The sequence below is a fragment of the Poecilia formosa genome, unplaced genomic scaffold (assembly GCF_000485575.1).
Source record: "Poecilia formosa unplaced genomic scaffold, Poecilia_formosa-5.1.2 Scaffold15, whole genome shotgun sequence".
NCBI classification, from domain to species: domain Eukaryota; kingdom Metazoa; phylum Chordata; class Actinopteri; order Cyprinodontiformes; family Poeciliidae; genus Poecilia; species Poecilia formosa.
Window position 1 is genome coordinate 3,340,109 of NW_006799954.1, and position 13,940 is coordinate 3,354,048.

Here is a 13,940-nt window from a genome sequence, read left to right on the forward strand (position 1 = left end):
ATTTTGAATCGGTGCACAAAATAAAAAATATAATTATTTTTCCTATCAATAACCACCATCTATTCACTTCGCTGTAGAATGAAAATACAATAATCAAGAGCAGCTCAGTAGCCTAAAGAAGCACAAATGGTAAAACAGGTCCTATATGATAACTCAGTCAGTAAGAATAAAAAAAAAACAAACAAACAAAAAAAATGCAATCCACAAATATGGATAATAAATTAAAAAGCGTTCCCCAAAGGAAACTTTTAAGGGATGATTCAGTTTATTTTCAGCAGATAGGGAGCGTAGCAGAGCGATGGAGGAACGCGAGGAAACATGAAAGAGAAACACCCCGGTGAGTCGGAGCGATATGCCAAGGCTTTGAGGCGTTTGTTGGGACAATAAAAAGAGTCAGTCTAGTTATCTGCCAATCCTGAAACAAACTTTGCAATTTAATCTCCCACCGTTAAAGAGAGGCAGACCGTTTTTTTCCCCCTCCCTTTTCCAGCCAGAAGCAATATGACTGAAACCTTCAGGATCCGATTCTTATCAGTCCGTAAGACGAGAATTCTTCGCCTGCCTGTTTTCGAGTCGATTAACGACCACTTTGTCCATGTGTGTATGTATTTTGGGGAGCGCACGCGTGCGCGTGTGTGTGTACGGCTGCAGGCAGGTTGGTGCAGCCTGTCAGTCACGGCCTACTCTGAATGAGAATGAAGAAAACAAAACCCTGTACCATGAGATGAAATGGTGTTGAATCATTAAATCATGCACTTCCATGCTGCTACTGAAATAATCCCGTGTCAGCAGTTAGCTGCGTGTTGACTAAATGGATTTCTGTAGCTTAATTTAAAACAATGTTATTAAATATGTAAGAATAATGTAATTTTCAGCACTTATTAACACGTTACATCACAATCTTGGTAGACTTTGCAGCATTTGTTCAAGTGGGTGCGCCCAGAACGGTTTTCCATCTTGCAAATCCAATATTGCTTTGGAGAGCTGAGGCTGAATCAGGCTGGCAGTTGGACGGCACACATGGGGACGGGTTATGGTTCATATGCAGCTACAATGGCTGGTCAGGACTCAGCAAAAGAGTGGGTAGTACAACCAAAACGCTCTGCTGATGAAAGATCTGTGTCAGCGTGTGCATATTCATGGGCAAGGATTCTCATTTTCATCACTGCGGTGGAACGAACCCCCTCCCGAAACAAAAGTCCTAAAATGTCTTGCTTGGTCTTGTGTATCTTGGTCAATCAACAATCCCCATCTGTTGTCATGACAACCAGCACTTCACTTTTGCCCATCTCCTCCAGAGCCGTCGCCAGAGAGACCAGGTCTGCGTCACCTTGGTGACACGCTTCCCATAAGTCCAGCAGAACACCTGTGGGGCTGGGCTTTGTGGCGAAGTAGTTCAAATACCTGCGACGGAGGAGAGGACATGTTGAGAGAAGACACGCAAACTTAATTTCTAAAACATCATAACAGTAACAATTAAAATTCCTGTTCTATCTTTAAAAAAAAAACAAACAAAAAAAAAAAACAACAAAATCACAGGTTAAGAAATTTCTTATGTCTTTGGAAATTTAGGTACAAACACAGATGTATATGTGTTAGTTGGTGAAAATTAAAACGTTACCATATATTATATCCAGGTACACTTCAATGATTATGGGTTATGAAAAAAAAAAAACTCCTTCTCACCAAAGAGCAACAGAAAGATGTTTTAATACAGAAACGTTGCATTATGATCAACACAACCACGGAGAAGACAGCAAACATAACAGTTGTCCAGAATACAGCCAATAAAAAACTCCACAAGGAGGGCACAACACAACACGGTCATCGAAAGAGACACAGGCTGTTCTAGGATTAGAAAATAGAGTGGAAGGAAAAACTACAGTTTTTTTTCTTCTGAACTTGGTAGGATTGCATCCTCTTATGTTGGTCATTTTTAGGGAAAACTAAATCATAATGCTTTGGTTTCTCAGGGAAAGTTTAAAGATGTTTTAAACACTCTTTTACTGGGATAATTTATTGGATATTCCCAAACAGAACTTTGCACATGTCCATTCAAAGCAATCAGGGCTTCCTCTATAGCTAGGCAGAGCCACAGGCTGATCACCTCCTCGCCACTGATGCAGTAAAAGGAGCCCAGAGTCCATAGAGTGTACCACAGATGGACATAAATCTCTGCAGCCTGACATTTTTATATTGAATATCATTTTTATTCGTCCTGAGAGCATGTAGTCTACTAAAGTAAAACTAAGTAATGCCAGTTGTTCACAGATCTTTCGCACATTATGCATTTAATTTCTGAACCAGATTTACAATGCAGATTACACTCAAGACATACAGGCACAAACACACTCATCAAATCCAGCAGATGAACAAAAATCGGCTCTATATTTGTTTTTTTTCTGACAGGTTGCAGCTGTTTTCCTCTCCAGCCCCAATCAGAAAAGATGCAACCTGGAATAAGGAGTTGAGGAAAATAGTTTTGAACAGAGAGCTTAATGTCTTGACAAAGGCTGTTCTCATAACATAAAGAGCAACATTAGATTATACTGGAAAGGAATCTAGTTTGTAGCTCTCTCTATTTGAAACGTTGTTTGTTTTAAAACATTTGTATTCTGAATTGAAAATACGCACATTTTTCTTCTCAAATCTTTCAGGTCAAATGGGATTTTCATTAACAGTACTAACTGTGCTTTATTTTAGTGAGCTGCACAAAATATGGTTTGCACAAATGTGGTTCATACACAGAGCTCTGTGAATTTGCTGCTCTGGTTTTCGTGCCATTTTTGAGATGGAAAAGTCTTTACACAGATTTCTTTTCCTTCCTTCCAAAGTGCTGGTGAAACTTTCTCTTGACAGCAAATATCCATCATGTATAAACCATCTCACCCAGACACGAACATGTGAGATGGATCTGACCTGTCAAAGCCCAGACTGCGAGCCAGAAGTCTCCAGTCGCACCCTCGAGCGCTGGGCGCGTCCAAGCTGGCGCAGATCTTCTGTCGGATGGAGTCGGGCAGGCGAAAGGCATAAGGTCCCACCTGAGAGGAAGGCAGGCAGGTGCTTCCCGACGGGAGTGGTGAGTGAGGTGGGAGAGTCTGTTTTGACAGAGGAGTTCAGATTAACCGCGGTGTAAACACGTGAGCGTCAGTGCAGCTGAGGATCTGTGTCGTAAACATTACCTCCTGGATGTCCGTGTGCAGCTGGAATATCTGTCCCTCCCCTTCCACCTGCCGGACGCAGATCTTGCAGGCGAGCTGCGACACGGCCAGGCTGGCTCGCTCCAGGCTGAAGGTGCAGTGTAAAGGTCTCTGGCTGCCGCTCCAAATGTGATAGAAAGGGATCTCCTGTCGCGCAAAGACGCGTGTTTCAAACCTTCTGCTGCACAGAATCATCCACAGGAGCATCTGGTTTCTATTCAAGGAGCATATGTTTCCTACAACTGTCTGATTGCGATTTATTTCAAGCGCACAAAGCCCATAAATTAGGACCGCTATCAGCTTTCCTGTTTGTTTATTCTGAACAGATTCGGACTGTAATCTTATTTCTGCAGTATCTAGTCAGTGGAGAGGCACGATGTTTACAGCAGCGCTGAAAGAAGCCCCACAGAATATTTTCTCTGATAAGAAAAACTCTTCAAATTTAATATTTGCTCACAAAATTTCCAATCAGTGCTTTCTGCTTTTGTGCCATTTTTAATCATTAATATTTAATTGTTTTTCATAGACTTATTTTATATTATTAACAAAAAAAAAATAACAGGAAGATTCAGTTTAGACTTACAAATAACGTTTTAGTTGCAAAATCAAATGACAGAGCTTTATTTGTCTCATGAAGAGATGATCCAAAATGAATGCAGAATGTTTTGGTGAAGCACCTGGTACTTGGCCAGAAGTTTGCTCCTCCAGTGATTGTGAGGAATGTCGTGGATGGACAGGCGGAGGTTGTGGTAGCTGTCTTTGAAGAACAGCGGCTTCGGGTCTTCTAGTAAAACTCCACCCAGGCTCCTCTCCAGATCCAGGACTTCCTGCATACAGACAGACAGACAGAAAGCATACCCAATTAGGAAAATGCTGACTTTCGAGTTTTGAAAAATGTTTCGCTTAAATGTAAATGCAAAGTTTGTAGGATGCAGGAACAGAAAGTGCAGACTGGTGCAAAAAACAAAACAAAAAATTACCAAGTATATTTGTCGATTTCTAGTGCAAATATAACTCTCTCTAACATGAGGAATGTTTCTTGATATAAGAGAAATGATCTGTCAGTGGAACTAAAATTTTTTCCATCAAAATCAAGGAATTACTTTCTTAATTAAAACAAGCTCCCATGTCTTGCAGAAAAGTTACTAATAAGTTATCTTTTGCCTTACTTCAAGTGTATTGAGATATTTGCACTACAAGACCAAAAATACTTGGTAGGATTTTGTTTTTGAATTATAAAAGTTAGGCAAACTTTAATCTCGTGTTTCTTTGGTGAGCATTTTATAGAAAACTGACTATATTTGAATATTTACCTGCTCAGAGTTCAGTTTGTTGTTCTCCTCGTTTTTAGAACGAAGTTTGTATTATTTTTCTACTCTACTGCTCTGTTGTTTCTTGAGGGATTTGAAGGTTTAATATTAATGTGCTGAAATTTAATTTGGATGCATAGCTGGAGAAAGACTGACAGAGGCCATGTGCCACTATTGCCACGAGCCACTATGGAAATAAGGTATATTAGCTTTTATTATTATTCAGAGGCATGCATCCATATTTTGACCCTTTATGACTTTTGTTTTATTGTTTGAGACTTTTAAAGTAAATTTTATACAACATATGTTGAATGTAAATTTCTACCCTTATTTAACCAAAGGGAGCTTCTCTACTTTTATGCAGTATTTGCAATTGTTGGTGCAATTAATTGTTAGGTGATCCATTCAGTTTTCCTTCTCTTCCTTAGCTGCCTCTTTTCTCCATGGGTCCAACTGATACTATTAACTTTGTGTTAACTTTGGCTACTTCAGTCCTGGAGGAACGATGTTCTGCATAGATATTTTTCTGCCTCAACACACTTTTCCTTGACTAAATCGTTGGCATGCAAATCTGTCAACTGGCAGAAGAAATTTGAAACAGGTGTTGGACCACAGACACACGTATAGCTTGCAGAACACCAGCCCTCAAGATCTGGAGTTCCTGGGTTTGACTGTAACACTCCAAGAACCCAGATGAGTATTTTGATCTACAGAACTTCAGTGCTTCTGTTTGTAGCTGTCTCTATATTCTAGATGGATTTATTGACAAGCTTCTGGTGCCTTTAACTATGAAAGATGCCTTTGCATTTTCCTATCTTACAAAGTAATCTTTACTGAGTGCTTCTGTCTCTTTCTCTCGGTCTGAGTCATTGGCAGACATACTATTTTCTGCCATTAATTATTAGAACTCGCTCTGTTTTCCCCTCTAAACAGAAATCACTGCTCAGAAGGGGTGGAAACTTAATGAAACACTTGAAAGAGAGAAAAATGAACTATTTTCTAATAGTAACAGTAGATGCTTTAGCAATAAACAAACAGTGAATTCTTGTGTTAGTTTGCTCTTCAAAACTCCAAGAATCTGGATGAATATGTTGAGCTTTAGAAAGTGTCCCTGTTCCTGTGGCTCTGTGTTTAGCTGTCTTTTTTCTCGATGAAACTTTTTAAGGTGCTCCTGATACCTTCAGCTTTTTACATTTTCTTTTACACAGAAAGTTCTTCTGGGCCGTTTTCAAGTGTTTTTTCCTGCCTTCTGCTCTTTTTATGTCTCAAGCCAGTAGGGGCAGATTATCACATGCGTTAAACCTGATTCTGCTAAATGTTTCTTCGTATTAGAAGGAAGTCGTTCACTTTCAATGTGGATCAATATAAGCGACTCCATGCGACTTGATCATTAGGAATAAAAGATTAACTGAATTTGAGTGTAGCGTATGTTTTATAATTGGAACTGCAAGTAAATGATGATCATTGGACCAAACTTTATTCAAAAATAATTGAATATGAATTAAATCAATCTGAGTTACACTACTGTGTTTGTTTTAATCCACTTTTATGAACATATATATATTCCATGAAGAAACCATTAAGAGCGCAATGAAGAAACATTAGCGCAACTTTAGCTCTTTTAGAGACAGTCAAACCTGAACATTAATTTTAAGCGTCCCATGTGGCTTAGAAAAAAGCTTTCCGCAGATAAAAGTTACTCAAAGAGCATCTTGGCTGCAAATAGCTGGGATTGGTGAGACAGGCTTTCAGAAGGCTTCAGCAGAGAGGAAAATAAAAGGTTAGAAGAATTTTCTCAAACACAGAGAAGCCGAGTTAGTGAAGCAGTACAGATGAGATCATGCAGAAGGAGATTTCTTCTGACGTGGAGTTCATTAGAGACACAGTGCAGGAGACAATAACACCAGAAATGTGAGCCATGAAAGCAATTAGATATTCTGAAAGTGGACCTTTACAATGGTTTTGAACTCATCACCTAATTTAAGACTTGAATGCAAACCAGCACCGGCAATCACAGACAGGATACAGCTACAAAGCGGCCGCCGTGGTATGAAACAGCGTCTTAGTGTTTTATGTGCCTATTTAAAAGCACTTTTAACAATCAAGTGAATTCAAAAAATTATATTCACACAGTTTTGAAAGGTCAGCGTATAATAGAGCCTTTTGTTATTTCTTTTTCCCATTTAATCAATCATACTAATAACCCTAATGTGCTTGAGCTCACAAAGTGATGCCCAGAGGTTCTCCTTCAGAGAGCGGAACGACGCTTCCATCGATTACAGCAAGTCATCCAGGTCCTGAGGCAGCAGAGCAACTCCAGACCTTCACAGCACCACTAACATTTTGACTTTAGGTACAGTCATTTTCTTTAGATCTAACAGGATGCACACAAAAGGTTCTTTATTCCCTTTAATCTACAAAATATTTGATATTTTCTTAAAGGCAACGAATGCTAAGGCAAGCGAGGCCTGCAGAGCTTTTATATGCTGCGGAGGGCAAAACGGGAAAGTCGGAGCGGCACCTTGAGCGCGTGTGGCGTGTCATGGATGCAGTAGATGCGCAGGCTGTAGTCCAGGGAGAGGCATGGCGCGCGGGGAGCGAACAGAGCCAGCTGCAGGCGCTTGCAGGCCGGCCGCGGAGGGCAGGACTGGCCCACCAGGCCGTACGTTCCCAGCTGCTCCATGAGGACATGGCAGCATTCCTCCTCCAGCTGCAGGTAGCAAGGAGACGACAAAGTCTCCTCCCCGACCGTCAGCACCTCCTGGAAACGGCGAGTGGAGTTTGACTTAATTGTAAAATAAACGATCTGAAAACAGCTTAGGGATGACTTACCTCCCATGCTCCCTGGTGCGTTTGCGTTTTGAGCGTGAGGGTCCAGTCGGGCGTGGGCGTGTCCAGCTGAGCGCAGTGGGGAAGCGTCAGGACAACAGGCCGGTTCAGCAGCATACTTGACGGACCACAGCTCACCACGGGACTTAGCACAGTCTGGCTCCCCTCTGAGGGTAACCTGCAAAACCCCCAACACGTACATGTTTGCAACGAATTGCCACACTTCATTTATTAAAAGCTAATTGCCTGAACAGCTTGGAATTCGCTCAAATTTCTGACCTCGGGAAAAGAGACTCCAAAAGGACTTTTTTTTTTTTTTCACGGCAGCAAGCCTCGCATTGGAGAAGTTACTGATTGAGGTGAGAGAAAGGTCTATGCTGCCCTGCGGCTGCTGAAGGAGGGTGGGGGAGAAAAGGAATAAAGATGAAGGACACTCACGTTGTTTTGTCCCACTTGTTAATAATGAGGTACATCTCGTAGAACTTCCCCTGAGGGATTGTGCCAGGCGGGACCAGCAGGCTCACACCTTTGGGAGAAGACGTGCCGACTTGTTTAATCTGTAATCAACATCGCCTGACATTGGCTAGTCTTTCTTGGAAGGAGTTTTACCCGTGTTGGGGATGGTAAGCCGTCCACCCAGATGCCCCAGCGTGGCGCTGGTGCTCAGCCCCGGCTCTCTGGACAGCGTGTGGCTGTGAAACTCTCGCTCTCGGCCCACGGTGCCCACCGACTTCAGGCTCAGAATCTCGCCGTCGCCAACGCCCATGTCAGCCGGGAGCTCCAGGGAGGACAGAGTGGACGAGTTGTACACCTTGATTTTAAGACTGGGGAGCGGGTCCAGCAGGGGGGAGGTGGTCATGGGGATTTTGTGCGGGCTGTCGTTGATGCCCTGAGGCAGCGAGAAGAGTGGTCCGCGGAAAGCACCGGCTGTCGCTGTCAGATCCGGAGGAGCCGAGGGGTGCAGAGGATTATCTGCAAACATAGGGGTAAAAATGGGGCTTTTAGGACTGGAAATGACACAGGCGGGGCTGAGAGCGCTCACAGTGAGGCGAATAAAATGGATTAATGTTGCTAATTAATATTTGATAGCCAGAGCAGGAGAAAAGACACTCTGATAAATGCTTAAAGTGTGAAAAATGTCATGCATTAAGGAGGGATCCAGACTTGACTGAGAGGAGGTAATGGTACATGGGAGCTGATTCATAGCAGGATTATATATAGTAATGCGATGGTGAAATATAAGAGGTACTTCTTTGAAAAGAATAGCAAGAAGAATATAGAAAGTTACATCCATAATGTTCAAAATCAAAAAGTTCACCGAGTGCCTATCAAAAGCATTAATACTCCTTTAACGTCATATATTGTCACAATAAAACACTAAATTTCAGTGAATGTCATTGGAGTTTTATTTATCTGCAGATACAGTGTTCAAGTTCAAGGAACTGAATATTAATATACAACACCAGGTCCTTTCTAATATTTCTGTTAAAACTGTAGCTCAAATGTGGTGTTTGTCACGCACAGTCAGGAGTTTATGTTTTTATTTTTTGCAAATAAATTGTAATTATTTTGTCAAGGTAAATCCAGTGTGTTTGTGTTTAAATGCCCTAGTGGAAATACATGAACACAATTTTCTAAAAAGAAGACACAAAGTGAAGTTTTTTTGCTCGTAAAGTAGAAACTTTGATGCTCCTCAATAAAATACATCAAAATCAACTGCCGCCAGAAGCATGGTTAAGAATTTGCTGTTCTCCATCCAATCAATGAGCTGTTTTAGTAAATATGTATAGAAAACCCCAAAAGCCTGCAGCTGTAATTACAACTGTGGTGGTTCTGCAAGTTCTTAACTCAAAGAGGCAAAAAACAAATGCATGCCACACTTTTCAGATTTTTTTTTTTTTTAAGTTTGGAAATGTTGGATCATTCTCCTTCCACTGAGCAATTTTTTTAATCATCAAAACAAATAAAAAAAAAACAACAACAATAAGATGTATTGAAAATACAGTTGAAATGCAAAAAAAAAAAAAAAATGTGTGTGTGTGAATACTTCTCCATGGCCCTGTATGGATGTAATGTGTGCAAACTCACCCTGTCTGGGAGGCTTGTAGTTGCCGGGATGAAACGCTGCAGTAAGAGCAGATGAAGAATCTGTGATGTCTCCGTGGAGATGGCGACATCGGCGGCGATACGCCAGCACACCCACACCAAGAGCCATGACCACCGTCAGCAGCAAGGCTACCACCAGGCCTGTGTACACCGCTACACCCATACCAGGAGACAACGCTGCAGGGGAAAGGCAGACAGTGTAAGATGAGACAACAAGGACGGAGATAAATCATGTTATTATCTACATACTGCAAAAAAAAAAAAAAAAGCAAGTTGTTCGAGTTCCTGCTGAAACTACACAATGACTCTGAAGAAAATATTAGCTTTGATAAAGTAAACAGGGCTGAAATAATTAATTGATTACTGAAGTCGACTAATTTAGTAATCAGATAATCATTAACTGGAGCATAAAATGGTAAGGACTAAAACATGCCATTTGCTAAGAGAACAACGTCCTCAGAGAACCAAACTACATTTTGTATTTAAGATGAAAAACATTCTTTGTCTGTTCTACCCAGAATTCTTAAAGGGGCAAAATTTTTAGTTTCTCCTGATTCAAATTCTTTAAAAAGAAAAAAAAAACAAAACATACTAAGCACCTTTCACTATCCAGTTATTAATCAAAAAATAGTAATGTAAAGACGAAGTCAGCGGCTACTAAAGAAAAATTCACAAACTCTAAACAAGTTAAAATAGAATGACATAAATAAAAGTAAGAGCTCCAGTTACTGCGCCACCTGTGATTTTGTTAGCAACCATTTTCTATCGTATAACGTTTTCCCTCTGAATTAACAAGCAAGAATAAAATCATGGATTGCTGAAATCGCTCCTCGTGTCCCCAGCAGACAGCAGCGATCTCTGCTCATCGCTATCTCAGTCCGACTGCCTCCAAACATTTTACAATACAACAGATTGCAGATGATATCAACAGTCCTCAGTGCAGGCCGGTGGCAGAATGCTCTGAGCGTAAACCACATGGGCTGAAATACCCCGAGCACCAGAGTCTTTGGTTTGACTTCAGCCGGCCAAACTGTTGCTGTGCATCATTCTCGACCCTTCTCTCTCTGTCCACATTTCCTGTCTGTCTTTGTCACCTTATGTGCAATCCATAAAAACGCCACAGAAACCTTTAAAAAAAATAATAATTTTTGATCAAAACTAGTGGTTAATTTATTGTAATTTATCACATTTCAATCAGAAACCATATATCGACAATAAAAAAAAAAAGTAGCTAAATTATTGAATAAACAGACATATGAGCTCAACAACAATGAAGTTTACTGTTTTTAATTTGGTATATGGATTACTCAGCCATCAGATTAGTGCAAAGTGCAATTATACAAATCCATGCCACACTTTTCAGATTTCTACTGGTCGAATAAATAGAAAGACCTGTTGTTGTCCTCCACTGCACAGTTTTGTGCTGGTTTATAACATAAAATCTGAATAAAACGTTCTGATGTTAGTGTCCGTAAGTGTGGCTGTGAGCTGAAACACGTTTGGAAGCAGCTATAGATTTTTGCACGGACAGGCAACAACTTCTCATGCATTTCTTCACAACATGCTGACCGTTAAAATGCACCCCGTGTTCAGTTTAAAGAAAAGGGTTAATAGAGATCACCTCATTAATTAACAGCCTCCTTCTACCGAGAAGAGACGCATCTCATCCCAAAAATAATCACGAACCGAGGTTGGCTGTGGGGGGGTTATTTGGCCCCAGCTTCACCTGCACCCTGTTGAGCTCGCTCAGCCTCCCCTGCTGGGTGATTGGTTTTGACTGGTCAGTAGGCTGTGCACCGCCTGCTTAGCCCAGACTCCCCAACTCTGGCAGAACCAGACGCACGTGAGCCAGTCACACCACAGCAGAGAGGAGTCAAGAAGAGAAGGAGCAAAGTTGGCGGGAGGAAAAAAAAAAACAAAACAAAAAAAAAACAAGAAGACGTAAGACAGGCTGGTTGAGAGGGCTAGATGAGAAGCAATTTGGCAAAAAGGACAGGAAGGAGGAAGATAAGGTTGTGATTTGTGGAGAGGCATTGTACGTGTGTTGAGGAGGGGAGATAAGCATAGCCAAAGACTCTTCAGCAGGAGGAGAAGAAAGCCGGAGGCAGGCGAGCTGGCAAAAGGGAGCCCCGTTGCTCACGTGGCGCGACTCAACCGAATCCGACAGCCGTCCACACTTATTACAAGAAATGGAACAATAGCGAATTAGGTGCGTTGCTGCAGCTACTCTCCCCTTAGTCCACATCGCATTAAGCCAGAGGAATTACCATCAGTTCGAATGTAAACCAAGTCACACAGATGAACTGAGAAGTCAAATGTTTTAATGCCAGAAAATAATCTGACCCCTGTGTGGGAGTAAAGGAGGGAAACGTGATTAAGTTCAGGTCAACGTTTCAGCACGGTCCACGTTTTACTGATTTAAACCTCCGGAGGCTTCAGGGCTTTTATAACAGAACATAATTAGACACAAAACGGAACGTGGATGGATGGATGGATGGATGGATGGATGGATGGATGGATGGATGGATGGATGGATGGATGGATGGATGGATGGATGGATGGATGGATGGATGNTGGATGGATGGATGGATGGATGGATGGATGGATAAACAAATGAGTGGATGAACATGGAATAACATACAAAATAAAATCTTGAAACAAACATTTCTCCATTCTCTATTTCCTTGTCCCATACTTTTTCACGCCTGGAAAATTCCTGAATGAAATGAAAAGCTGCCAGACTGTGTAGGACGCCTGTTTCAAACAGACTAAACAACATCAAACTTTTCTGCTGGACAGGAAGACGATGCCTGTCTTCACTAAGCACCATCTGCGCTGACACAAGACGCAGAAGATGCTGACACACGCGTTCAGATTCCCAACGTGTATGAACACACATTCGCTCACACACGTAAAGGAGAAGGAGACAGACAGAGTGGAAAGCAAAGTCGTGTGGAAGGTGGACTTACGATGGCTCGCATGTTCTATTGAGACCTTTTTATCTGTTAGAACGAGAGAAAAAAGAAACAAAAACAGAACGTAAGGAAATGGGAACAAAAACATAAAAAGGGATGAACTATTTATGCAAATGAAAGATGCAATAATTTAATGCAGTAGAAAACTAGAAATGAAGAAAACCTCATTTATGAGCAAAAAAAAAGTAATAATCAATTATTTAAAAATGACACTTGTATTTGTGTGCTACAAAGTAAGTGACACTATAGATCTAAGCAGACCGCTCTCTATCCCCCGCAGGGTAAATTATAACCTTCATCCCACAAAAATACCCCCAACATCTGTCCCAATGGGAGCAGTAACTTCCACCGTGAATCATAACTGAACAGTCGGAAGAATATCAAACCCATCTTTCAGGATTGTGTCACTTAGCAGATCTCAAATCAAATAACTTTCCCTCTGCAGCATCATCAAAGCACCAAATGGTTTCCTGGAGTTCGTCTTTCGTCCAATAGCAATTAGAATCTAGCAGGAATGTAATGAGCGCGACGGGTGGAGATGTCTCACAGCATTGTACATTTATGACGAGGGGGAAAAGCGGGACCGAGCGCTGGTGATTTGATCATGTGAATTTCATCAGAGCAGCTTGTGACCCGCGGAATAATCATTTAAACATGCAGGGGGAAATCAAGATGTCACCTGCAGCCTGCCATGTTACACATTTACAGATCAGGAGAACAGCGATTTGTGTGTTCCCTTTAAGTAAAAACCACCTCAGAGAGCTTCTTCTTGATTCCCTCCTCAGAACGAGAACAGATCAGCTGTGAAGAAGCCTCTTTCTGTCAGGACTTGCTTGCTTGTCTGACAGATCTGAAGCAGAGAGCTGCTCTGAGTGTGCGTGCCATCTTGCAATATGAATAATGCTCACAATTTTAGGGAACTTTCTCTGTTGGGTTGGATTTATTGTTTTGTCACTTTCTTGTGAGTTTGTCTATGAATTGAATGCATCCCTCTGTCTTTTTGGTTGTGCAGCTGTGAGATGCGAATGCGCTGTCGGTTGGATTCTTCCCAGCTCGTCACGGGCAGCACATTGGGTGTCAGAGTGAGTCTGACTCACTCTCATATGCTCTCCTCTGTGCTAATTTTTCGACTTGGCCGTGTCATGCTCACTTCCCACTCGATCCGCTCTCTTAGCCCATACTTGCACCGGTTTTCCTTTTCACTTCCCCCTTTTTTTTTTTTTTTTGTTGAGCTTTTTAGATCTGGAGCGGTTGCCTTCTCTTTTTTATAAAGCTAAACATTTTCCTCATGAATCATCTGTCTGTCTTGCTTTCATCTCTCGAAACGTCGGCGCTTTAGTGGCCTAACACCCCTGGAAAACTGCTTTTTACAAAAAGACAGCTTTGAAATGCGCTTTGCTTTACAAAACGCTGAACTAAGAGCAAAGAAATCACTGCAGGCGAGATTTTTATAGTTATCATATGAACGGTCACCTGAAGCACCAAACATGCTCTCAGGGAATGGACACCTATGGCTCTGA

General features: G+C 41.6%; 1 protein-coding gene across 3 annotated transcripts in view; it reads right to left on the minus strand.

The window, feature by feature from the left end:
- Positions 1–476: 476 nt before the first annotated feature.
- The window catches only part of unc5b (unc-5 netrin receptor B), a 71,613-nt gene continuing 58,149 nt past the window's right edge, over positions 477–13,940 (minus strand). For 2 of the 3 annotated variants that reach the window (XM_016668517.1, XM_016668514.1), the window contains 10 exons: positions 12,415–12,447; positions 9,428–9,622; positions 7,949–8,311; positions 7,778–7,865; positions 7,343–7,517; positions 7,032–7,271; positions 3,878–4,027; positions 3,183–3,347; positions 2,920–3,098; positions 477–1,404 (listed from right to left, as the gene is read on the minus strand). In XM_016668517.1, coding sequence (XP_016524003.1) covers positions 1,239–1,404; positions 2,920–3,098; positions 3,183–3,347; positions 3,878–4,027; positions 7,032–7,271; positions 7,343–7,517; positions 7,778–7,865; positions 7,949–8,311; positions 9,428–9,622; positions 12,415–12,447 — 1,754 coding nt within the window. In that variant the 3' untranslated portion in view covers positions 477–1,238. The remainder of the gene's footprint in view (positions 1,405–2,919; positions 3,099–3,182; positions 3,348–3,877; positions 4,028–7,031; positions 7,272–7,342; positions 7,518–7,777; positions 7,866–7,948; positions 8,312–9,427; positions 9,623–12,414; positions 12,448–13,940) is intronic. The other variant, XM_016668515.1, reaches the window with a different exon arrangement.